This window comes from Agelaius phoeniceus, chromosome 2 (genome assembly GCF_051311805.1).
Source record: "Agelaius phoeniceus isolate bAgePho1 chromosome 2, bAgePho1.hap1, whole genome shotgun sequence".
NCBI lineage: Eukaryota > Metazoa > Chordata > Aves > Passeriformes > Icteridae > Agelaius > Agelaius phoeniceus.
Window position 1 is genome coordinate 101,812,625 of NC_135266.1, and position 26,832 is coordinate 101,839,456.

General features: G+C 40.4%; 2 protein-coding genes across 3 annotated transcripts in view; one reads left to right on the plus strand and one right to left on the minus strand.

Moving 5' to 3' along the window:
* Positions 1–26,832, plus strand: part of CMSS1 (cms1 ribosomal small subunit homolog) — a 226,547-nt gene that overhangs the window by 128,986 nt on the left and 70,729 nt on the right. The window contains exon 1 of one of the 2 annotated variants that reach the window (XM_054627991.2): positions 4,409–4,544. The exons of the other annotated variant lie outside the window; for it this stretch is intronic. Coding sequence (XP_054483966.2) covers positions 4,523–4,544 — 22 coding nt within the window. The 5' untranslated portion in view covers positions 4,409–4,522. Of the gene's footprint in view, positions 1–4,408; positions 4,545–26,832 lie in introns of those variants that run through there. 2 annotated transcript variants of the gene reach the window in all.
* FILIP1L (filamin A interacting protein 1 like) overlaps positions 1–26,832 on the minus strand; it is a 191,591-nt gene that overhangs the window by 127,162 nt on the left and 37,597 nt on the right. Inside the window, exon 3 of the mRNA XM_077174436.1 lies at positions 22,020–22,162. The gene's annotated coding sequence lies outside the window, so the exon portion shown is untranslated. The remainder of the gene's footprint in view (positions 1–22,019; positions 22,163–26,832) is intronic.

A 26,832-nucleotide genomic window follows, 5' to 3' on the forward strand; every position in this document is an offset into this window, starting at 1 on the left:
CACATTAACTCATTCCCTCAAATCCACAGACTGAGAACAGATGTTCCTATGAGTTTCAAAGCAGTCCCAGCAGCACAGTCACATGTCCCAGCCTACCTAGGCAGAGCCAATTTACTGCTGGATGCATACTTTCCATTCAGAGTGCCATGCTGATGGGCAAGAGCACTGACTGTCTCCAAAGCTTCAAATTTGCTGTGATCTTTCTGGTTTAAATTGGCCTTTTAAGTTGTTCAGTGTCTAATGAAACCTGTGAAGAGACTGGTGTGGGCTCCCCTGTGGTTAGAGAAGCTCGTTGAGCTCATTCCCAAATATGTGATCCCTTATGCTCAGCCTGAATGAAAACTGGTTGGTGGAGCAAGGTAGACATGGGTGGGATGGAGTGGGATGCCCTCTGGCATGATCATGAAGAATTACCAGAGACCATGAAAGTGTTGTCATTCTGAGAAATCATGTTTAGAGTTTTTCCAAGAATGCATAATTTGAAGCTCATGTTGTCACGTCCCTTGGCCGTCCCATTTAGCAACTGGAAGATAGGCATGTAAATTTATTTTCAATAGGCTTGGCCTTCATGAGCCATGAATGTGCCACTCCATGGATTTAGCTCACCATGATGACTTGCAATTGGCTAATTGCAAATGCAGGCTCCAGGCTCCAGCAGGTGCCTACAGCACTGCCTGTTTTTGAGCACTGTGGAGTTTTCCTGACAGCTGAATCCAGGCTGGGTGGAAGGAAGAGATTCTCATTTATTTAATGATATTGATATTTTAGATAAATTGAAGTAGTTCTCAGATGTGTTCATTTTTATTCTTGCTATAAAAATCTATCTAATTCTTCTTGTGGGACTAAGGCAATTCAAAATTCTGAGTTCTTTGTCATATGCTAAGTCCTCAGCATAGCTGAGGACTTTGAGCTACCATGTACTCTCTCCATTGCCCCCAGACAGAGGGAGAAGAGGGAAGAGAAGCCCTTACTCTTGGTGGTTGCAGTCTGAAGAGTTTTATGCTGCCCTCTGCAATAATTATGTCTCATGAATGTATTCTTTGGTGCTTTTGTTTTCTTTCCACTCTCTTCTGGCTTACATTTTTCTTTGTGTTTTCTGACAACTAATTGCAGTATGCTTTAGAAACTGTAATATGGGGAGTTGCTAATTAATAGGAAAACACTAAATTTTGATATATTTTGGTGAGTTTCACTTGCCAGCAACTTTAACCACATAATCAATTTTGGGAGAAAAAATAGGGAAGCAACCCTCTCTCCCATGAATTCTTAATTTCAATAAGTGAGTAGCTGTATTATTAGGAACATAACCTAATGGCCATACAGTTAAATATTTAATTGTGAGTTTATTTAGTACAGCTTGCTTTCTTTTCGAGCCACAGATTTCTACATTGCATCCTTTATTCAATTGTTTGGTCTTCATAAACTCATAATCTCTGTATCTGTGATGTTAAAGAGACCAGAGTATGAGGTCAAAATTTCCATTACATAGCCAGAGAGGAATTTCAAGGAACAATGCCAAAATCACTTAAAAAAATAAATTTACAGGAAAGATGACTCATCAATCAACAATTGCTGTTCTAGAAAATAGAATTAGTTATATATGTTTTGGGTACAGAGATGGACAAAATGCACCCTGACAGGCAGGGTTAGATCAGGGTGATTGTTTGTTTCCAGACAGTTTTACCTTGACCCAATGTTTCTTTTTCTCCCTAAAGGAGGACTGTAAGTGACACACAGCTTCACATTGCTGGAATCATTGCCTCTCAGAACTACAACTATCTAGCAAAAATAAAAAGATTTTCTGGTTTCTTGTTGCTTGCACTAATTAGCCAAGCAGCTGAAGGACAAGAGTCTCCTCCTGTGTTTAACTGCTCTTGAAACTTTACATGAGGCCACCTCAGAGATCAAAATACAGCCTCTTATATTTAATGGAGGTGGCAGACTTCTGCTTCAGTATGCAGTAATATGAGTGTGAAAAAGAGGTGATAAAAAGCAGTTTTCCCTTTTCTAAAATACTGAATAAATAGCACACGAGAGTGAAAACCCTTCTGAGAGAAAATATGGTGAGCTATGGCAGTGTCTCTGGGGGAGTGTGGCAGGCTTGCTGCCTGTGGCTTTTTGTGTCATGCCAGCCCTTCAGTGGGAAAGGCTCTGGTGTTTCTGGTCTTCCCTGTGCCCTGAGCCACATGATCTTTTTGCTGTGTTAACCTTACATGTGAAGAAACAAATGGGTGCTGTGACTTGAATGAGGTGGCACTGGAGATGAATCTGCCACATCCTCTGGTTCTTTCTGCGACCATGGTGGCTTTCTGGTCTGAGCAGGGAAGAGGGAAGGAAATGGTGTAACCCCTGACAGTCCCTCTCTCAGAGGGTAGATTGGATAGTTAGCATGGCTGGATGTTTCTCCCTGACAGAAGATGTAATGATTCTGTAAGGCTTTCCTGCTCACGAGACACTTCATCAGGGTAGCATACCAACTGAAGGTGTGACTTCTGACTTCATTGCTCTTTGGCCTTAAAGACATTTAGTCAATACTGTAGTTATTTGTAAGTAGGAAACACACTCTTGTACCCTGCATTATACATGTTGTTTTTACAGATTTTCCTATGCAGTCACATTGTTTCCTGGAATAATAGTGTGGCAACCTTGAGGGTACATGCTTTTTGAAAAGGGATGTGATCTGCAAGCCAGCCCTGTGTGCTCTGCTCACTGCATTTAAGTTTGATGCTTCCCTATATTAGTGTTCTGAAGATCTTAGCATATTTAGAGCTGACTTCACATATTGAAGCAGATAATTTACAAGAGTGCAGACTGCCTGTTTCTTCTGGAGCTTAAACCTGTCAGAACCACAGGGACCTCTCCTCTCTCAGTATCAATGGGTACGGTGTTCCAGGTAAAGGGTTGCACTTCTCAAATTCAGTACATTTGAAAATACTTGTGAGAAACAGCTGAAGCCCTTCTGGGTACAGGATGTGTCATGGACCTGTTCTCTGTTTCCCCCACTAATGTCAGATGTGTTTGCAGCAAGGCAGTGCAGGGTTCAGTGCATGTTAGCAAACAGCTTAGTGTGGTTAATATGATTGGGGGCAACAGTGATGTGGCTGCAGAATCCTTTTGAGGGTTAAATGGGAGTGCTGCAGAAATTGATGCATTCCTTCACCCCAATCTCTTTTTCTTAGGTTTCCTTCACAGTTTGGATTTCTGGATATTTGTTTTTAATGTGTTAGTGCAGAGAATTGGATTATGGGTGACGTGTTTGAGTGATGGCTACAACACTTGCAGCTTTCAGAACACAGTATGGGGGCCATCTCTTGGCTTAGCCTTACCCTCAAGGGTGATAAGTGAATGCAGAAAAGAGTTTCTCCCAGTCTTCCTCAAGAAATATTCCCTTTTAGCCCTAGAGGCTGGAGAGCCTAGCAACTATCTCTGTGTTTTATTTTCCTTAAGATGCTGTGATACCATGGTGATGAGTTATTAATAAACCTCCAGGCAGATGGAGAGAGCTTTTAACTGAGAATAACCATATATGAACAAATGTCATGATTTGGTCTGTTGGGCAGAGCAGCTGAGCATTTAGCACAAAAATACAACTTAATCTGCAAATAAATCAGAGCAGTCTTTTTGCTTAAATTTCAAAATTACACCATGTTTATGGAAGAGCAAAGGATTGTAAAGCACTGCATGCATTATTTTAAGTATATGAACATAATGAATTAGGGCTGAGACTTTTTTTTCAGATTTGGTGCATTTCTGAACATATTATGAGCTATTATAAGAGCAGCAACAGTTTTCCATACAGCACAGTGCTCTGCTTTGATGGCACTGACTCAAAATTCTGTAAGTCTTTATACTAATGTGCAGTAATCTCTATAACAGTGACACTAATCCCCTCTTCTAATATGGAACTTGAGTTAAAAAATCTGTGAAATGGAAGCTTTAAAGCAGCTTTTGGGAATTAGTAATTGATAAACCCTCAATCTGTCATCCATACCAATAGAAATGTCTCTATAATTACAGAGCAACAGGGTACTCACTTCAGGAAAAGCAGTGAAGCCTTGAGGATTTTTCTTGTTTTCCTTTGTTAATGTGTGAATGGCATTAATTGCACAACAGGAGCAGCAAGAGATTGGTCACAAGTGGTGTGAAATTGTTACATTGCCCTACCCAAATGATGCTTCCTTAATCTCTTGTGCAATTTTACTGTGCTGCACCAGCCTACACTGTGCTTCAGCTGTTATTAAAGGTTTGAGGTAACAATGTCTTCCATGGCAACATTGCAGCTTCCTGAAGTTCTCCCTTACCAGCTGCTCAGGTGCTGCTGAGGAAGAAAGCAGCCATCTCCATGAATGTGCAAAGCTGGACAGAACATTTCTTTTTAATATTTCACTTAACAATTTCAGTTAATAACAACAGATTATTGTATTTATTGAGAGAATAGACCCTTAAAATTCTCCAACTGCCTTGATTTGCAAAAAAGTTTGTTTCCTGTTTTGTGGCCTTGAACAGGAATTGAAGTGTACCTATGAAAACCCCCAAGTTAACAGGTAGGATAAACCATTATGTGCATTTGTGATGTCTGTAACACCCAGTGACTTAGATAATGCTGTGTCCCCTACACTTTACACCCATTTTGAGAGGCACTGTCTGTGGCCAATATTCTATTTCAGTATGATACAACCCTGGTTGGAAGCCTGTGACTTCTGGGGTGGGGTAGGGTGGTGTGTGTTCATTGGGTGAGCAGCATTTAGATCATATTGGTCTTACTATCAATCCCATTGAAATGTCACAGAATTTAATGTGTAACTCATGTGGGAAATTGGAATTAGAATTAGCTTTCCTCTTTCCTTTCCACTGTGATCTTCTATGTTGGTTAAATGGCATTTGTCTTCTGAAATTTGCCTTTAAAATACCTATAAAGATACCTAAGCACACTGAAGAACTTAAAGCAAAATTTACATGACCTCTCAGCTGAGGTATTTGTAAAATATAGGTGAAGTGTCAAGAACTGCTGGGACTTTTTATTCCATATGGGGATATAAGGGATTTTGTAAAGCATTCCAGCAGAGTGAGACAATCACCAATCTTTCTGCTGTGTGCGTGGGGTATTTTTTTTTTTTCTTCTTATGTTAGGAATGCTTTTTCTGAGTAAAAAATTATTCTTTCTTGTTGCTTTGGGGTGGCTTTTGCATTTGTTGTTTGGTTTGGGGTTTTTTTAAGCCAACAAAGATGCAAAACAAGCTGTTCCATCTGTACAATGCACTATTATTCTCCAAAGAAAACTTTTTAGTAGAAAGATGCTGGAAAAGGGACAGTCTTGATGAAGCAATTGTCAGGGAAACTAGGGGAGGAAGTGTATTGCATGAAGACACTTTGATTTTCTTTGGAGCAATGATGTTCTTTTGCTTTTGAGGTTTCATGAATTCACAGGATACAATATTTCTTAATAAGCCTATCTCCCTTTACCTATGAGAAGAGTTTTGTTTAGATTTAACTTTGGCTGTAGCCTTGCTGCTTTTGTCTCTGGCTGCATTGTGGTAAAGAAAAAGAGAAGGAGCCATTATAACATGTAGTTTTCTTGTGACTGTGTCAGGTTGGAGTTCTCAGAGGTGTTGGGCTGGGCACTGTCCACTGTGCCAGGTGTCCTGTGGAGCCCCACTTGGTTGCAACTCCTCTGTCCCTGCTTTATTGTGAAGAACCCCACCGGCATGTTGTATCACAGAAAATGGGAAGGCATTTCTCTCAGCAGCCATCTGAGCATAAATTCAGGGCTTTACAGTGCAGTATTGGGCTGTGCCAATAAGCTCAGAGAGATGACAAGGAGTACAGGACATGACCGTAAGATACAGACACTTGCAGTGGAACTGAAAGTAGCAGTAAGAGGAGACACAAATGCAGGTTAGAGTTGGGGCAGTGGTGTTTCCTGTGGATTTAGGCATAGTATTTTTCTTCTCCTAAAGTAAACTACTTTAGGAGAAGCCATAAATGCAACAAATGAAGGAGCAATTTGAGGTCAGGCACCATACATGAGAATCAAAGACCTTGGTAGTGAGCAGCATGTGGCTGAGGAGTTCTTCCCATTTTATCTTCCTGATGGGAATTTGGTTTACAGGTGGAGGCAGACACCCATTGGAAAAGCAGTTTGTGATAAGATTTGGAATAATTTTTCTTACAACTCATTATTTCTCCAGTTTACAATTACTTCACCTTATTTGGGTCCTAGACATTTACTGCCTGATAAGGAGAAGTTCTTACTATTTGTAATTTGGAGTTTTTTACTCAGGCTGCTGCAATGTCTTAAGTGCTTCTTAAGAAGATGGAGTGCATGATGGAAAATAATATAAACTGTATAATTAATTAATGAGGGAATTGCAGTAGAGAGGGAATGTGCATCTGCTTTGAAAACCATTGATGGTGATGTAGAAAGTGGTTTACTAAAGGTATTCTGTAGAACAAGCAGTAATGGTAATGAAGTTTCAGTGCTAGTGCAAATGCACAAATTAATTTTTCGGGTAATCAAAGAAGCAGTGCACTCATTAGTTTGATAGAAACATTAGGCAGTTTTATTAAAGGTGTAATTTGAAGTGTCCTAGACTGATGTTAAGTGCATGTATTATGGGGCAAGTATAATTTTGTGTCATAGGCATCTCCTCTGTTGTTAACTGTGAATTTTGTAAAAGCTGCAAGATTGCTTTCTCCTAGGGCTGTTGATTTCTTTTACAAAGAGCAGAAGCTGAACTACCTTGATCTTTTACATTGTACTGGCAGGCAGCAAGTTCCAAATTCAAACCTTTCTTTAATTTTCACCAACATGACATAAACGGACATTGCACATAAAAGGCTGAGCCATTGCATATGGCTCCTGGTATAAAGAGTATTACAGTAACAAAAATGCCCTGGTAATAAATTTGTGTGAATGGTAACCATGTGTCTCTGAATGCCTCCTGTTTCTCATTCAAGTTAAAGGTTACTCTATCAATACTTGGCAGATATCTTGCACTCTCATGTCTTTGCAATATTTTTAAGCCTTTTGATGCCTTTTGGTTTTTGAAGTTATTGTATTATTTTTAAGATCCTTAAATTAGGTCATAACAAAAATATTTCTATTTATCTAATCCATTTCCCTGTCTTCAGACTGCTTGGTCTGGAGCGTGTAATAAAGGAGAGAGATTTAAACAGCTTCCTTCAGTGTGAGGGGAAAATACTCTGAAAATCACAAGTTTCCTTTAAAAAGGAAAGCTTTTTCAACTGACTGCAGTGTGATGGGAGTGGCTGTGAACGATTAAACTTCCTTTCAGGGGGCAGGATTTGTAGGATGCACAGCTAGTGAGTCACTATTTCCAATTCTTGGGGGAAAAAAAAGGGGGGGAAAGGATTTCTATAGCTGTTGACTACTGTGTGTCAAAAGTGGAGTAAGTATTTTGTTTTGTTGTCTCAGTTTTCCACATGCTTTGGTTCAATTCAGGTTAGAATCCAGTAGGCATCCAGTTGTCACTGCTCACAGAAAGAATGGAGGAATTGTGCAGGTTTTTTTAAATCACACCAATTATCATCTCTTGCTAATCTCACACCCTGTTGGCCAAAACATGAGCACATTTCCCTTAGTGCTTGTGACTGTTCTCTCGTATGTGGTGAGGAGCCTGCTTAGGTGGGGGAGAGCTAACAGTAATTCCCTCATCACTGTTGCTCCAAGCTGCAGTTGCTGAGGGCAGATGATATTCACAGCTTGAAATCCAGGAGCAAGCTTTTCAGGCACTGCTTTTGTCCTGGAGTTACTGTCCATCCAGTACTGCCCTTGCCCTGACTATTCAGCTTACACCTTTTGCTACCAGTTAGGGATCATACATGAGAATCAAAGAGCCAACAAAGTTGGCTTCACCTTCAAGTTCCATTTATTCAACACAATGGGAAGAGCTCCTACTCAAAGATGTCCTTAGGAGGCAGTGACCCTATGCAACATTTTGTCTGGATCCTGCTTATTTTGAGATAAGCAGAGCCTTTCTCAAACAAGGCCTGACTGTACTCAACATCTATTAAAAGCACCCTCGAGTTTAAAAACAAAAAGGTCTTCTGGAATCACATAGTCTTCTGAAATGTCTCAAAACTATTCAAGTGCTGGCAGCCAGCATAAAGCCTTTGCCTGATCCTAATCTCCAGAATGCAGCAGGCATCATTGCCTGGCTATTTTCAGCTGATTCTGTGTACTGCACATCTAAAACTAGAACAAAACTGTCACTGCTCTGCTTTGCTTTCCAACCCCAACTGCTGCACTGGCCCTGGTTTGGGTTTTTTTTTCCCCTCTTCAGATATTTAGAATTAAATCAGGCACTTCAACCCAATGTGGGTTTTTTTAAGGTTGCAATGTTCTTTGAGCTTGGAGAAGTGTGACATTTCTGTTGGCTGCCATTTGATTCCTATACTTCCTGATCTTTTAATCAAATAAGGAGCTGCTTCAATAAGATATTTATTGATATTCATAATTCCCATATACCCATCAGTTTTTCAGAACAAACCTGAGTGTGTTCTGGAAGCTTTTTGTGGGATTTAATCCCAGACTTGGTGGTCTCCCGCGGGCTGCACAGCTTTGTATTGTCACTTGTCTCTGTCTCCCTTCAGCTGGGGTCCTCCATCCCACATTTATGTTTCCTGCTTTGCTTTTTTTACTGTTCCAAACTCTAAACTTTGTCAGTATTTACTTTTATTTGTACTTTCATTGCTTGGTGATGAGTTGTCACTGGTTGTTGCTTGTCCTATGGATGTTTTCATCCCTAGGAGCAAGCTGACTACCCTGACACTGCTGATGGGCTACAGAACTATACATTTTTCTTTGTCTCACTCTGAAAAAACAAAACCTAAAAGAATAACTAAGGCCTATAAAACTTCCTTCTAGAGAAGAAGCAAAGGTCCCAATAGTTGGGCTGTCATTTATGCCAGAAGCAGAATACCTAGTTCTTTAATTTTGTTTTTTTGCTCTGGCACATAATAAGTGAAGGAATCTGTTTACTATGGGGGTAGAAAAAGAGGAGAAAAGTCTATTGTAAATTTTTTATTGCTAGGGAAGAATTGGTAAAGGTGCAGGAACACAGGGGAGAAGCACAGAAGACCTTGAGCACAAGAGGAAGAAAATTTCTAGCTTACAATACACAGCTCAGTGAAACTGGGCATGGAAGCACAGAAAAAGTGAGGAAATGTATGCTGGGAGATTTCAAGGCAAGCTGGGAAAATGTATGTGAGGACATAATGCTTACTAATAATATGTATTTTATATATGTATACACCAAATAATAAGTGATATATTACATAAAATTTTAAAAATTGTAGTCTATTATGCAGTTGTAGAAAACAGAATGGCTGTGATTGGAGCCACCCATCTCAAGGATCTTTATCTTGCTTGCCTTGTCCCGCTCTCACACATCAGTGTTTGGCAGAAACTGGGAGGGACAAAGAGAACAATGAATTTGGTGGACAGGGAAAGCTGAATTTGATGATTTGAGCAATATATTGTGACAAAATCAGTTGATCTGTCCACATGGTCTTCATTAATTCAGCCCTTGTATTTCTCTAAAAAATTTATTTTGTTGAATTTAGGTGCAGATTTGGTCTCATCTCTTTTTTATATAAACCCACAGAATAAAGACATTCTAGGATTGATGTTTCTTGCACCTGGTTCAGATTAGACTTGTTACATCACTAAAATAGGATTTTATGGCTTTCCTACTATAACTGTATTTAAGTGCTTTTAAAAGCACTTTTTTTTTAATTGGACATGATAATATTTGAGGCAATATTTTGGCTAATTGTTTACATCTGCATTTAGAAAATTGTTAAAATTAATGCTATTTTTGTTATGTAACTTTATAAGACACACATGCCCTATAGTCTCTTCTCTAATTAGGAAACAATTAAAATTACAAAAAGTCTACTTCTTGACACCAAATTTTAATGACTTTGGGCCTGAATTGTATTGTAGCAGCTCAGGGGAATGCTAATGGGACATTTTGATCCCTCTAAAAGCTTCTATGAATGCCTGTGTGGGAGCTGAAAATAAATATTCTTTCAGTCTAAATGACTACAGAGTTAAACTACAAGGACTGCTCCTGACCTCGGTTGCCTCATTTCTAACATTCCACTGTGTGGAGTTGTCACAAGGTAGAACAGCACAAAAGTTGACTAATACTTTTTTAGACCCCATAACAGAAAAAAATAGAGTGTCTGACTTATATAATTGAATAGATTTCTAAAATATTCTGGTTTGGAGACTGGATTTCTATGCAGACCAAGCTTTTACATTGGGAAATAAGACTCACCAATATATTTCATATTTGCCTATGCACCACAGTATTCACAGAATGTTTTTTTTAATTCACTTCAGTTCTACATTTTAATTATATGTTAAAACACAAACACCTATGGACCCAAATAATTCTCATCATGGACTGCTGATTTTTTTTTCCTTTTTAAATGATGGAAACTTCCTGGAGTCCTGAGACAATAGAAAGTTTCAAGACTTCATGTACAAAAGTCATGGAAGAAGTACTGGAGTGTGCCCTAAGGCTGATTATTTTGTTCCCTCCCTTTCTTCCTCACAGAACAGATGGATCTCAGACCGTGGTCTGAGCATCTCTTGAAGAATTGCTTGTGCTTCTAATATAGGGGTTTGCCTTTTTGTTAAAGTGCATAGGTTGGACAGGAATTGAGGGTGAAATTGAAGTCATGGTTCAGCCTTCTCCCAGCTCTGTCACACTGCCCATACAGAGTCAGGATTCATCCTTCCATCAGTTTTGTCTTCCAGTAGCTCTGAGGATGTCTCTGTAACAGCTTAGAGTGTGGGTGAAGTGTTCATTAAAATGTTGCTCATGCCCAGAAGCCTTAGGCAGGCTGACTGATCAATTCTCTCCGGGCTTCCATGGCACAGGTTGTATCTCTGTTGTGTGAGGATCTTTAGTTCTCCTGTCTACATCTATACTCTTTTCTCTTCAGCTGGATTCTATCTCTTCTCAGTCTTAAGGTGGATTGGATTTACATAAACTACAAACACAGCAAGAATCAGTACTGGCTGACCACATTGTTATAGTTTGTAGGGCAGATGGGATGCAAACTCCATTTTATACACAGTCATCATTTACCCAAATGTGAAGGTCCACATACTCAATTCCTGACTTTATTAAAGCACTTGGACATGGTAAGACATTAATCAGGGCCTTCATATAAACACGGCTATTTCATGGCTTTGTTGGAGTTAATGTCCATCCCAAATTTGTTGAAGTAGTTACTGTTATGAAAAGATTTGGTCTTGTACTTGAGCTGAAGCTGGACAAGCTCCAGTGAGTGGCTTTCCATGCACCCAAACCCACAGTGTTAGACATTGTGTAGCTGCTTGGAGGACTCAGTGAACTGACAGAAGAGATGACTTCAGGACTCAAGTTCTTTGATCCAAAATTCATTATGGTACTAATTTGACTTCAAATCACAATCCTGTCTTATTGTTGTGTGGATATAAATTTTACCCAACTAAAAATAGGGGTTTCAGTAACTATGACAAGGGTTTTGGGTTGGAGGCCTGAGTTCTATTTTGTTTCTGACTGACAAATTAGAAAATCAGTGAATGATTTTGTAGCTCAGAGTTGCTGTTTTCCTTGTTTTCAGCAACTCCAGAATTCTTTGCAGCCAGAACTGCTGTTGTCAAACTTCAAGGACTGAATCCAAGAGATGTAGTCTCCAAATTCTTCCCAACTGGAAGCTGTTTCCAAAAACCTCACATAGGAATGGAGGGTCTCACTTATCCCCCACAGCATTAAGTTCCCCCTACTGCTACACCACATTTTTGCTACTTTGAGAGAGTCGCTCTCACCAGGTCAATAACTAACAAGGTTGGTATATGAGCTAATAAACTGCTTTATGTTCTGTAGTCACAGCTGGGCTGCTCCCATACCTGACCCTCCAAGAGCTATTGCAGTGTGTCTAGACATGTCTTTGGAGCTGTGTCACTTGCCTACATGCAATTGGAGCTCTGCATTCTCTTCACTTGTGCTTGCAACATCTTCAGCTTTTTCCTCCTTTCCAGCTTCTCCGATTGCATTCATATGAGGACAAAATTCTGTCATTTCATCCTGCATGCTTTCTCAGTATTGGCTGCCAGATAAATAGAGTGTGCTTCCTGTTCATTTGTTGTCTTAGACATTGATTTTGCCTGTTTTAAAGGACTTTAAGGTTTGGCAAGTCTAATGTTATAGTGACAGTTGTGTTCTTTCACCAAGTTCTTCCTCTTTAGCTTGGCTGCTTTTCTGTTCCAGGGGAGAGCAATAACCAATTTTCCTTTTTTGCTTTCACTGCTCAGCTTGATGCTAATCTGCCAGCATTTCTTCCTCTGATCTCTTATTGTCTGCTCAGCCTCAGTCTTACTTCCTTTATTCTGACAGCTGCTCCAGCCTCGCCTTCTTTTATGTCCTTCACATATTTGTTTGTGTGTCATCTTTGTTGGTGCCTTTGATGTTTGGCATGACCTTACTGAGATCTCTGCTTGAAGGAACTTGCCTTTCTAGTGGCTCAGAAGGCACCAAAGAAGCAAGTGAAGGGGAGGAATCATGTGGAACCAATGAGTTAATGGGCTTGCTATCAGCAAATAGTTCTAGGTCTTATCCCTTTTCCACTGTATGGGACAATGTGGCATTATTTCATCCTACACCTTGTACTCTCTGTCTGCATCTGCACTGTCAAGAGAGACCAGATGCCAAAATGGACTGGGACTTGTAACTGAGTGTTTTCTTTGCTTTAAGCAGCTGGGAGATTTTTTTTTCTTCGTTAGGTTACGGTCTTGTTTTTTATGGATAAACATACTTGAGATGCCTTTCACTCTCCCTTTGTAAGATGCAAGTTTGTTTTGTTGTTTTTTTTTTCCAAAATAGGAGATATTAGATTTTAAAATACTGCATTTTTAGACCAATTGTGGTGATTTCATCCTGGAATTATAGGGGGTTCCAAAATTATACTTTACCCAGTGAGGTTAGGATATGCATCCTTTCACTGTGGTATTTTAAAGAACTTATAGGCAGACTTCTGCATGCAATTCAGCATTTCATAATTATATTGTATTGACTTTAGAGTATTTGGTCAAGAAATGGGATTATGAATAAACTGGTGGAGTAACTGTATAGCCAGCTACTTTGATGTAGTGCTCAGTCATTTAATTTCGCATGAATTTTTTATAATGATTCCACCCTGTTTATTGTATTAAATTCCATTTGGTGTGGATTCTTAGACCTTTGTGGTCTATTGGTGAAAGAAGGATTTTAAGACATTAAGCTGTTTACTTTCTGAACTTTCAATTGCTTTGCGTTTTATTCCTTTTAATAATAAAATGGTTGTTTAATAGCTGAGATTGAGACTGGAAGCAGTTCTTTTTCATCTGCTTCTCACCAGCACAGTTGAAGTTTCTCAAAAGAAAAGACATAAGATCTGAATACCTTAAACTATCCCAATTAGTGTACTTTTTCTTGGTGATAAATAACACCCTGGAAAATATCAGTTAATTCAGTCTTAAATCTTAAAGATGTAATTTTCACAGGGTTCTGTAAATGTAGAAAGTTCAACAGAGTAACCAGAGAAAGGTTCCTAATGAAATCCTGTCTTTGGTGGTGAAAATGTCTGTCTAGTTTTAATAAAAGCTTGATTACATTGCATTCATGAGGATTTCTGCAAGTCTGCCCTGATGGCATATAAACTTTAAATTAGGCATAGTCAATAAAAGGCCACCTAATATGGTTTCATATTTTGAGAGGTTTCCCCCTAATTGCCCCAAATAGTTAGTCTGTTTTCTAACCATTTTGGCATCTGCATGTGCTGAAAGAAATCATCCTGGAAAAGCTGGAGCTTGTACAGCTTGTAATGATGTGAAGTGACCTGACAGAGACCTCCCTCCTGCTGCCTCCTATTTAGTGACCTTCCACAAGTGATGAGACAGCAGCCTTCTCCCAGCAGCTGTTTTCTAAATTTGGTCTGACAAATGGTATCATAAAGGTGGCAGGTGAGGTTAAGAGATCTGATCAGAACATACTGATTTAACAGCCACCAAAAGGTACAAAAGAATATAAGGAAAAACAATCAAGTGCTGTCTCTTTATCGTTGTATCAGTTTTCTCTGCATGGTCCCTTGTGAAAGCTTTTACTGATGGCTTTCAGCTATGTATCATTATAATACCTCCAATAAGCATTACATAATAGGAAAAATATGCTACACTGAGCAGTGAAACTGGTATTAGCCAGTTCTGTGGCCCATATCAAAATGCTCTCACTAGTATTCCCTGTAACAGCACTTCCTCAGATGAAATGGACTACAGCATATCATCAAGTAAGAGTTCATACATCCACTTTAATGTTTTTTGCATATTTCTGTTACAAGTAATGACTGTGACTACTCAAGAGAAAAAGAATCCATTTTTTCTCTCTATAATAGTTCAGACAATGTCCAAGCATATTCTCTGCCATTGCTGTGTTTGCCTGGCTAAATAGGCAAATACTTTATGGGCTTGTTCTCTCAGGCACTGAGGAAGGAGAGAAAACACAGTGATGATAAAACCACCAGAATTAACCAGAAAAACTGAGTAGACAGTAGCACTTGACTGATTTTTATTGTTGGTTCTTTTACTGACAGTTCAATAGATTACAAGTTGTCTCCTCTTATTGGTGTGGTTTATAAAAGAAATTTGCAGAATAAGTGCATCTGAGGTGCTCTGACTAGAGTAGCAAATCCATATTTCAGAAACACTTCAGATGTTAGAAGCTTTGAAAAGGATTTTCCCTCTTTACTCTAGTGTTATGTATCAGTATATACTTGGGCTGGAAATACAAAGATGTCATTGGAAATCAGACCTGCTGAATGGATGTGTCAGACCTTCAGTCTAGGATAAGTCAGGAATTCAGGTGCTTACCTGAAATGTAGCTCCTGTACTCAACTTCAGGCATAAAATTATTTTTAACTATTTGAATTCTACTTACATTAAAACATTGTATTTTTTAAGGTGCTAACTGAAAAAGTCCCTCAGATATCTTTATTTGGATGTTTATTTCCTGTGTTTGCTTACCAGCATTAAAGCATAGAAGTTACTTTCTGCATGGGATTGAAATGTTGCAAGCTCTTTACAGGTTACAGATTTTCAGTTGTCATCTTGAAGAGTTTTGAAGGCTGTTACTACAGGTAGGTAGGATATATGAAGGCTTAAAATCTTTTTCAGTATAAAAAGTACACTGAAAAACTAATATGTTCCAAAGATGTTGAGTTATAAAAGGCACATGCCTCTATGTATGAATGATAGTTTTGGCCAAAAGCAACATAATGTAATAAGTATTAATGCAATGGATGATTAGGTTTGTCACATTAATGACACAATGAATTATAGCACACAGGCATTGTGAAGGGAAAGGTGACTGGTGGCAATGGAATGGACAGATGGACTTCAAAATGTGTGCAGTGAGAGCTGGAGAGGACCATTTTTGGTCATGATTTTCTTTTTCATTTAAATTTTAGATAATTATCTGAGAGTAAATTGACCCCACAAAAAATTCTGAAGGATCATAACTTCTGGAGGATGCAGAAAGGCATTATTCTGTAACTACAAACAGGGTCCATCAGACACTCAGGACCTGAAGAAAAGTTGACAGATGTACCTGTAGCCATGCATGGTGTTCACACAGTGTGGAAATTATTTATTTCAGCTGGCTGAGAAGCTCAGCATCTGCAGAGTGCTCAAGGGTCATCACCTTCTAAGCATCAGCAGGCACCCATCCTTGTGATCAGGCCTTGCTCTGCTCCTGCCAGGCAGAGGGGTGGGAAGGACAGCCCATGGGCCATGAGTGCAGCCCATTTATGTCTGCTTCAGCCTGCACATGGGGAAACAGGACATAACAGAAGCCCAGCTACAATCTTGTTTACCCAGTCAGCATATTTAAAGATATAAATATTTTTATTCTTTTTCTTTTGGATATTTGTCAAGAGCATTTTGGGTTCAGTGGGAAATTTATAGTGTAATATTTGGTAACAGTTGTATATTTTGAGGATGGTGCCATGAGAAATGGGATGCCCAGGTCCTACCTTGTTTGAATGATCTTTCTGGGTTTTACTGCCATGCTCCACACTATGGGATGCAAGTGCTTCCCAAGCCCTCTGACCTGCAGAGGCAAGGCCAGGGTAGGCACTGTGCCTTATGCTTCTTAGGGAGGGAAGGTAGAGGCCTTTTGCTCTGTACCATGGAAGTTTTCCCTGATGCAGCAGGGTTTTTTGTTGCCTGGGTTCTGAGGTAGAGCTCTTCAACCATCTTAAGAGTTGTTGGCAAAGTGACCTTGAAGAAAATTGCCTCAGGTACTGTACTGGGGGATGACACAGTATTAATGTGTTGGCCTAAATTTCAAATCCTAAGGTGGACTAGGGTGGTGGCTGTGTAAGGAGCCAACAGCCAGTGTTGTTATGTGCCATTGTCCAGGGCATACTGAGGGGCCAGTCAAGATCTTCTGGAAGCTGCTTTGCTTAGACACAGTTCAAATTTGAACAGGCCTTGTTCCAGAGGGCTTGTGGGCAGTATTAATGGAAGGAAAAATGTGGGGAATACAAAAGTAAAAGCAACTGTGCTACACATGTGAAATCAGATTAATGTATGATTTTTAGTTCTGCAGAAATAGCATGCAAGAAGGAAAGGCTGTTTTAGTGAAAAGAAAAAAAAACCAGAGAGCATGAAAGCAGAACAGAAAGAGCCAAGCATACAGTTAATGGGGCCAAGAATAAAATAAGGTGCAGAGGTTAGAGGAGGCAGAGAAACACCATGTTTAAGTAAGGAATAAGGGTAAACGTAATGCTTGTAGTACTCTGTAGATTTTGAAGAGTACATCTTGACCTGCACGCCTGCAATATTTTCCTCTGAAATGTTGTATTGGAAAGGATGGATGCTGAACTGTCCAAAGGACAAGTAGAACCTGCTGAAAGTAGCTGTGTCCATTTGATGAAAGCTTGAGCTTTGGCATACCTAGTGACTACATAGATGTAGAAGCAGCTTTCCTTTTTCTTCCCAGTTTCAAGTCCTTCACAATCAGAATTCCTATACTGCAATTACACTGTTATAAGAAAGCTGCAGACCTCATATCTTGTTTCTGTGTTGGCTGTAAGAAGAATTGGCTTTTTCCCTAGACACCAGTTTCACTGACTAGGAACCAACAACTGTCCTACAGTCTGTCCCAGGGCTAGCCCCCTCACCCCTGGCTTTGGAGTCCAGCAATTCACAGCTTTCTGCCTCTTCTGGTTAACTTGATTTTTCCATTGGATAAGTCCCAAACTCTCCAGGTCCCTATGTGCCTCCAAAGAAGCTCTACCCTAGGCCTGCATCCCTTCCCAATGTATCCCACCCTAAGGTATATCTCAAGAAGCAACTTTAGGTCTTTATTGTCTCCTGAATGAAGGATTCCCTTCAGTAGGCAAAAAAGTAGAAACCTGAGGGACAGAACTTGGTGTGGACTTTTGATTTAGAAACACTTGAATGTTTTTCCATGTGTTCCTGGCACTGTTGCCTCCTACATAGGATGCTTAGAGAGCCTCCATTTAATGTTTTTTGCATATTCCTGTTGCAAGTAATGACTGTGACTACATGGGCAGTTTTGAAGGTGTGCCTGTAAGTATTTGCAAGGAATAGAGAAGGTAAATTGTGAAAATCTGATAGCCAGTAGTATTGATGAGTGTGGGTGAATCTCAGGAAGAAATTTAAGGCTATTTTTATCTTTTTCATCCTGCTCCTGCCTCCCATTTTGGTACTCAGAATTTATAAAATCAGTTAAATTAAAGTATTTTGGTATCCTTTTTTTTTTTCCTTTATGTAAGTTGTGCTGCTTCTGTTAATATACTGGAAAGAGCACCTGCACAGCCTGTGTCCCATTCTCCCACAGCTACATGTCAGTTGGATAACACCACCATAACAGGCCATTTCAGCCTCCCAGCAGTTGTCCTTGCCATTCTGTTGCACAAAATGGTGTTTTTCACCCTTCTTCAGAGGTGGAGACGTGCCTGTTGCAGCACCACAGTAAATAGTAAGACAGTTTGTTTTCTTAACCTTTGTCTATCTGTATTTCAAAACTCACAATTTATCTAGTAACTTCATCAGGAGGTTGGGATGTTTCTGAGGCAGTGTAAGCAGAGATACCACATAGCAGAATTTGTTGGGAGAGCGTGACTAATGGGTATAAGAAGATCCATGGCTATGGTTTTAACTCTCAGATTTCCAGTGGGAACTTTGTGAACAGAAAGCTGCCATCACCTTCCAGGCTGTGTCCTTCCCCTTGGTGTGCTGGGACCTCTCTGACACAGGGCTTTTCTCCCTCAGCCCTGTGCCTGCTTCAGCTCAGGTGCTTCTGTCCCACAGTGACAGACACAGCAGAGAGCTTCAGTGCAGGTGTGTAACTGGAGATATCTGTTAAATCTTTGCAAATGAACAAACTGCTCATTTGAAATATAAAAGTGAGCTTTATAATGGGTGCTATGCCAGAATGCATTTTTACTTTTGCTTTTAATAGTCCCAAATGGATTTAGTAATGTTTCCTTTCTAGTTTTATTTTGGTGGTTCTTTTTTTACCTTGTCTATGCTATGTTACTACATTCTATGAATATATAAGTTCAGCCTACAAAGCTGAACATGTACACATAGTAGCAGTGGGAGAGTCGGGGTTTTTTGATTTGGATGTGTGTGTTGGGTTTAAAGTATCCATTCTTCTGGTCTTGAAAACATTTGGGATGGGATTCTGTCTTCTTCTGCCGTTCCTTCTTTCTTCTTGCTGTTCTGTTCAGCAAGTTGACAGTCTGATGTTGATTAGGGCTTTTAGGTACAACAGGAGTACAGCTAATAAGAAAAAAATGAGTTGGTGTGTATTTCTGTGCTGCGCTGCTCCCTACTGAGTTGTCTGACTACCAAATACATTAAGGAGTTAACAACTGAGAGTTGTTATCCTGGAGGGATGCTGATGGAGCCTGGTGGTTTTACAGCTGAAGAGCTGGGTTTTAGAACAAGCTATGCCAGCCTAAGAAGCTTCTCTCTCTATTCTTATCATAAATTCTGATAAAAATTATCATAAATTATCATTAATTAGTTATGCTAAGGTGATACTCAGCAAAAGACAGCTAGCAGTGAGCACAGCAGGGTCTTTAGATGGTTATTGTCAGGGTAAAGAGAAGGAAAGGTGATTTTTCAGTATGCGCATGTTCCAGGAGCCCTTTCTGTGCAGGAAACAATCCCATGGTCATAGCTAACTGTCAGAAATTTACCATATTTGGATTCCCAAAACAAAATGCAATGTTTAGTTGGGCTTTGAAGGGCAAACAGTTCCTTATGGAGCTTAATTGCTTTGTTTACATGTAGCTAGTTACTTATCCCGTAGCAAGAACAATAGGCTGAGTGCCTTGCTTAACCCATGATCAGAATGAGATAAAAACTGAAGAAAACGAGGCTGTATTTCTTAAACAGACCACGGGTCACATGCAGGCTCCTTGGCTGGCTGTCTCCTAGAAGACCTGCTGCCTGGCATAGCCTTTCTTTCCACAGCAGCTGTGTGACTTTGCCTTATGTCCTCACTGTCTGATCTTCAGCTAAAAGCAAGTGGTGTTTCTTGAGTCTCTATTTCACATGGCCCAGGCACCTTCCTGAGAGCTGTGTGACTCACTGACCATTCCTGGCACAGTGCCTGCAGTGAACATCAGACCATCATCACACCAGGCTTTGACCTCACATTACCCCACAGCTTAACCTGGACCGTGCCCAGTTTGCAACAGAGGCACCTGGGCTTCCTCCTCCCTGTACAGAGGCAGGGTTGTGAGCCTTGATTTCCCAACCAGCCACACCTGTCCTGTGGGATGAGGTGAAAAATGGAGTTTACTTAGTTAAGGCAGATCTCTGCCAGTCAGTCATGCCTGCTACTGACAGGAGGCCTTGGAGCAAGGGTGCTCCAGCCATGCCAGAGCACTTTTCTTGTTGTCACGCAGTCCTCCAGCCACAGGCAGTACCCGTGATCCAGCGTGACACGAGTGCGTGACCCAACACGTGCTCTCCCTGCCCAGAAGTTGAGAAGTTCATTGTCAGGTCTGCCAGATTCATAGAGACAAAAGAAAAATTTTGGTTGGGACTGCAGCTCTCACACCCTCAAGGAGTCCCTTGCGTCTTGGGGGAGTGTGGGGCTCACGCCAGGTCTCCCTGCATAATTGAGTTTTCCTGAGCTCTGAGCAGAGAGGACATTCCAGAGATTTTTATCTGTTTGCTTCTCCATTTCACTGGTGGCTTTCCCCCTCATAACATCTAAATTAAAAGTCAGAAAGTTTGCTGAGAAAGACTCCTAGTTTGTTCCTCAGGTAGTTTCTTTTGGCAGAAGGGAATTCTCCATTACACCTGCTTGTGTACCAAAGGATTAAGGTAGATGTTCTCCATTAATTTACCAGAAGTTAAGTGAGCTTCAGCCATCCCTGCAAACTGGAGAACAAGTTGCTAACATCTCTTATTTTGTAAATCTGTGTGCAACTGGGAATGAGAGGCCTTTGAAAATATGCACAGAAAATTTCAGTGCAGGACAGCACCTGCAAACCAAAAGTCTTCTTTATCTTTTTCCATGAGTGAACTATTAACTGGCACAGTTGTGTGCTCAAATCTTAGGTACAGTTTACAGTTGTCACTTGCACTTGAAGAGGTGTAAATGGATGCTGATAATCTTTATAGCAGTCATCTCCACAGCTATTCCTCTTCCCTCTGTAGGCAGTCTCTCAATTGCAGAAATATTTCCAGTTTTTGTATGTTTGTGGTACAGAGGAACCAAATCATGCAAATAACAAGACCACAATGACAGTGGTATTCTAAAGAATATGACAAATTATCATTACTTTCCCAAGCCTTTAGACTATGAAAATAAACTTTAAAAGTCTACTGAAGATTTAAGCAATGAGAGCCCCTTCCCTTCCACCACCACCTAAATATATGAGCTTCTTCTAGAGCTGGAGGCCTCTTCAGTAAGACTATCACTTGTTTTGAGCTTATACAAGCATTTACAGCTACCATATAAATTGAAACGTTAGCATGTCTGCTCTTGCCTTGTCATTCTTCTGTTTGTGTAACACAGAGCCCAGTAGTCATCACAAAACAAGAAAACCTTTGGAAATATGTCTTTGAGGAGGAAGACTCCACACAAGGATCAGTCATATTCCTCACAAGAATTCAACATCTGAGTCAGGGGTTCCCAGAGACTAACCTGAAAGATGCTAAGTATGTGACCCTCAGGAAAATTTTCAAATTGTGGCTTTTCTGCACTGTCCTACTGATTCTTTTTCTTTTTTTTTTTTTTTTTTTTGATCATGCAGCACCTAGCCAGATGTCCCACCCATTATGTTGCCCTCCATGAACAAAATTCAGGAAACTCCTGAGTTCATTGTCCAAGAAAACCTTTTTTTTTGGAATACAGACTGAAAAATATAATCTATTTTGTCAAGTGTTTCCACACCTCTGTAAACATGCAGTCTCCTCCTCTGGATGATCTCATGCATATATTCATCAAAGTTCTTACTTTGCTTTGAGACCACATTTGCAGCAAAACAGTAGTATATGTAATATATAAAGGTTTTGGGTGAGATCCAGTACAAGCATCTCATGGTGAAATCATTCTTAATATTATTTAACAGCTACCTAGTGTTTGATCCAGAGAAACTGGTCACACCTTCCTTTAGACACTCAAGTGAATGGCACATGTGAGCCTTGGATTTTACATGAATGTAGAGCAAGGAGGACACAGATCATAGTTGTCTCTCACATTGTCAAGCATATTCCTCCTCCATTTTTTGACAGTGGATTTTTGATAGAGTGACAGCTGTTAAACAGGTATGAGTTCATCAGCACTCCTTACCAGAGAAACCTTGTCTGGAAACTCTTACCTCTCTCACTGGAAGTAGAGAGAAGGAAAATTGGAAGTCTGGCTTAAGGAAAACCATGTGGTACTACAGAAGTTAAGTGAACATCAGCTAACCTGCTGGAGCATCACAGGCTGGAAACCTGAATGTTCTGGCAGATGCCGTCATTTTGGCAATGGCGCAGGTGGCAGTCCTGCAAAGTCCTCATGGTCTTTATCATGTAGTAGGAAGTGGCATTGCTGCCCTGGATGCAAACATCCTAAAAAAGAAGTGGAATAAATAAATAAATAAACCACAGAAATAAATTCTTGGACACAGGTATTGGAGTGCCAGGTCACAGTACGAGTACTGTAGAAGTGGTTATCGGTGTTGCCAGTGACAGATGTAGTACCTACCAATGTTTGTGTCTTACAAAACAAAAACCCAAACACCAAACCCAGCAGCCTTACAGACTTCTTGCTTTCCAGCTTTCAAAACTCTTCTGGAGAGTTTTTGCAAATGGATGGTCTAAAACCAAGGCTGATTAAATATCTGCTCTGCCTCCTGTCACCTTGGAAACAGGGAATGCCGACTGTGAAAGCAGTCTGAAGGATCCAGGATGGAAATTCAGATGTTCATGTACAACAGACTTTTCCCCTTTTTTATTGCTCAGAACAATATGAGAGTCCACAGCAAGGTCTGCATTTCCAGCTATGTGCACAGTGTAGCAAGTACATTGAGGCAGCTTGTGGCTGGCAGTATTTCATGGTAAATGCTGCCTTAGAACTAGGAGTGCCCATGTCTGTACCGCTGAAAGTAGGGAAAAAACTTACTTTCACACTCCATAATGCAGACCATGCACCCACACAGTTTTAGGTCCTTATTTATTGTAGCCAGTTTATTGTGGGCCATGGTAACTATCTGTGTTATATGTCTGTTCTTGCTTGCATCTCTGGGAGATAATGAGATTGTGTAGTGGTTATATTGACAGCAGGGCTTCTTTTCCAAATTCCTTTGCTTCTGTTCTGTTCTTCATACAGCCTACTGAAATAATCTCTGTCTATATTGCAGAGTTCTTCCAAGAGATTTTTCTTTTTAATTGGGTACATCTATAAAAAACAAGGAATTCTACCTTGCAGTTTTGTTCCCTCAAGACTTCAGTCTACATCCACCCATTTAAGTCATCTTACTTTTGTCCCTAATCTGTCTTAATATCTTCAGGCAACCGAGAAACTGGCCTTTCATCTGCCTTGAACTCTTGAGAATTGCTCAACACTTGAACAAAATTGTTTTTCCTCCTCCTGCTGTGAAGATAGCACCAAATTAGGAGTGTGTTATGGGCCAGGCTTTTCCCAGTTGCCAGGGGCTGTGATCTCTTAACCTAAAGATGGAGAGATGTTCCTTGCTGTGCTTGACATGGAGGCCTGGAAGTCCTGTGCTTCTTTAGGTATTTTAGGGTTCTCAGTCTTACAGGGACTTTATTTCCCAGCTTTCCTGACACTTAACTGTTTGTGGCCAAGTAAATATTATGGGGTGTGCACAGCCAAAGAGTACAGTACCCCTAAAAGATAGTGGAAAGAAATTGAGCTAATATTAGGGCTGATTTTCTTGCTCCTTTGTCAGAGGCCATTATGGACTTAACAGTCTGTGAAAAGTAAAATGTTTCCCTTCTAATCCTGTTTTCTCACTAAATTTCAAGAGAGATGCCAGGATTACCACCTTGGGTTTGGGGGTTATAGGCTCAACACTAGTGATTACAATAAACTAGGATCCTCCAGATCACTGCTTGATGTCCTCTTATCCTGGAAATTAAATTTTGCTGATTTAAATGTCTGCATCCATTGTCTTTCCAAAATTCACAGCTTGGTTTTAAAAATAAATGCTTGCCATTTTGGGACAGACTGTGTGCTAGGTTTAAGTTCACTTAGTAAAGCTTTTTTATTGGAGTGGCTCATTTAACTAGTTAACATGCAAGAAATTATTGAGCTTTCACTTCCTCCACTCCCATTTCCTGTTTGGATGTTGAAAGGAAGCCCTGATTGCTAATTTGTGATTAGCCAGCAACCCAGAGTGAGCTTAATCCTGTGGGTTTGTGTGGTGCTTGCCTATGCAGATACAGCCTCACTCAAGAGTGGGATTGCTGCAGTTCACGTTTCACGGGGAGAGCTGTAAACAATCTGCTCTTCTTTCTGTGCATTCATGGCCTGCCTTCTGAGAACAGAGGTAATGCCTGGCCTGCCAGAGCTTGGGAGGTGACACTAAAACGTTGGATGCTGCAGTAGAGAAGGGACACATGAGGGTGTTTTTCCAGTCGTGCTTGCCCAGGAGGTGGCACTGTGAAATAGTGGGATTTTTACCTGCAGCGTTTGTCATCTCACCCCCTGTGATTGTTTGAGACATGACAGAAGAGTGAAGTTCCTTAGTCAGTAAAACCAGAGTGACTTGTACTTCTTTTAGGATGCCTCAGTGCCCTCCTATGTGAAACACGTGGTGCTATCTGCTTTGCACTCCTGCATTAGGGAGCTGACCTTCACACGTACTCTTGTGCAGCCAGGATCAGAACTGGGTTTCTGGGTGAGATTGTGTGGCCATAAAAGAAGTGGTGATGTCTTTGGAGCATTTTTACTTCTGAGGCTTTTGTGCAACTCTGTTGTGTCCCCCTTGACATTTCTCAGACCTACTGACAAAGCAGCCAAGATGAAGAGCTATATACATGAAGTATGTGCTAGAAAACTAGAAAGCTTTGAGGAATCTCTGTGGGATCTCTCTGTGCTGCATTGTGCTATGCTCCTGTTAGAGTACTGGTATCTCTGGTTTAGTGCTTATATATAACACACACAGAGAGTTTTTTAAAGGGATCTCTGACCCCACCTGCAAGTACCTGACCTGACTTGTGCTGCCAAGTGCAGGCCAACACAGCTGAGATAAATCTAGAAAATCTTCCAGGTCTTTCATTATTGTAATGGTGATAAGCTGAGACCGTTTTCATTTCTCTCTCCAAAAAAAGCCTGTGATTAGGAGCACATACGGATCTGTGGGAAATTCTGATCTTGGAATGGATATTAATACTTTACAAAATCTTAGGCAAGCTTATTAACCTGCTTATTTTATTTCTCAGAAAGGTGAAAAGGGGTAATGCTTTCATAACACAAGAAAAACAAGAACATATTTGTAACACAATGTAACAAATACATTCACGATATACCTTCAAGCTAGAAATGTTACGGGAATGAGAAATACTTTTGTTATTATTAATCAAATACTAAGTGGCCTATACATCTATAACAAAGGCCTCTTAGCAAACACATCCTTTAAAATAGCCTGACCCTTTCCACTTTTTCAGAGACATTAATAGTTTCCTGGCTCAGTGTTTTAGGAAATGTCGTCATAGTCTGGAGGAACCAATAAAAACATAAGTCACCTATTTTGTCTGATCATTTTACGCCAGGATATTTGAGGCTGGAAGCTGTGGAGGGATAGGAGGGGACTGCTTTGTTTGTGTGGGTGGAAGATGTAGAGGATTTAATACTGCTTTAGCATAACTTTATATAGTAGGACTCTAGAACTGTGTGAAAAATAGCATTTTTTGAGTTCATAGACAGAGGCTTTAGATAATTTTTGTAACTATTTCATTATTTTTTTCTCCTTCCTAGGCCATTTCTTGCTTCAGTGCTTGAGGAAAGGGATGTTGTCTTTGGGGAAGAGTATTCTGTTGGTTTTAGGCTTGCATTGTCCTTTAATAAAGAGGTGAAAGCTCTTTAAGAAATGGGAGTGCCTTAAAACAAATGTTGGTACCTGATTATGGCAAAATGATTGATGGGACAATAGCTTATTTGGTATGGTCAAAGGAGACCATTTCCTACAAGCAGAAAGTGTTATTACTTAAATGAAAGAGCTACTACTGTATGAAATCTTAGTACAAAGTATTATTACATGACATTGTGAAAAGCAAACTATGAGTGTCTGCAACAGGCATCTGGTGACACTTTGTTCTCCATTATAAATGCCAGCATTTACAGTGGGACAAACCCTGCCACCCTTCCATGGTTTTGATTCTCTCCCTTCTGAGGCCAAGCTTCCAGCAAGTGTGCTAGTCCTGACTCTGATCTCTTGGCAGTGCAGAGCAGATATGCATTGCAGTTTTTCCCCTATTGTGCTGTTGTCTGCTGCAAGCTTCACACAGCCCCTCAGAGGTAACACCTCTGTTGCTGTTGATTTGTGCTTGGTTGCATGGAGCTGGGAAAGGCTGTTCTGACCCCATTTATCCTCTGCCTCTTCCCAGAGTGTCCTCCAGAGAGGACCAAAGTTTTTGCCCGTTTTTGGGAAGTCATGCTCTGTGTTTTCTCTTCTGTGTTCCATCAGCATTGGAGACCAGTGTAATGTTTGTCAGCAGTCTAGAGAAGCTGAAGGATAACACTTACTTCATCCTGCATAGCTGTCTTTACAGAAATGAGCTGAGGCACCAAAAGAGACAGCCACCAGCACTGCAAGCTGCACCATAATGCATTATGTGGACTGTTCTCCTTACTTGCCCCCCAAAGTAGAAAAATCAAACATGATTTCTTTTCAGCTTCTGCTGTAGCCCCAAATGGAAGTTATGTGCAGCTGTCAGTGGTTCACTGAGAGTTCAAACCATGTTCAGGCTGCAGTTCAGGGTCTGCAAACCCCCATTAAAATGTGCTTTGGGATTTCAGAAAAATGCAAAAGGAGGGCAAGGGTACCAAGATACCCTGATTAGAGTTCCAGTCCAAAGGGGAAATTGTTGCTGATCTAGTGCATTTGTGTTTTATGAATCTAACAAAGTGTTATCTCAAGACTTACACAAGAAGCTGGGAAATGAACCCCACAAATGAACCTTATTGTTAACTCTCACCAGCCACCTGCCCTGTATGTTTTTGGAGGCTTTTCTCTCCACCTTTCAATTTAATGTACTGAATTTCTATTCTTTTT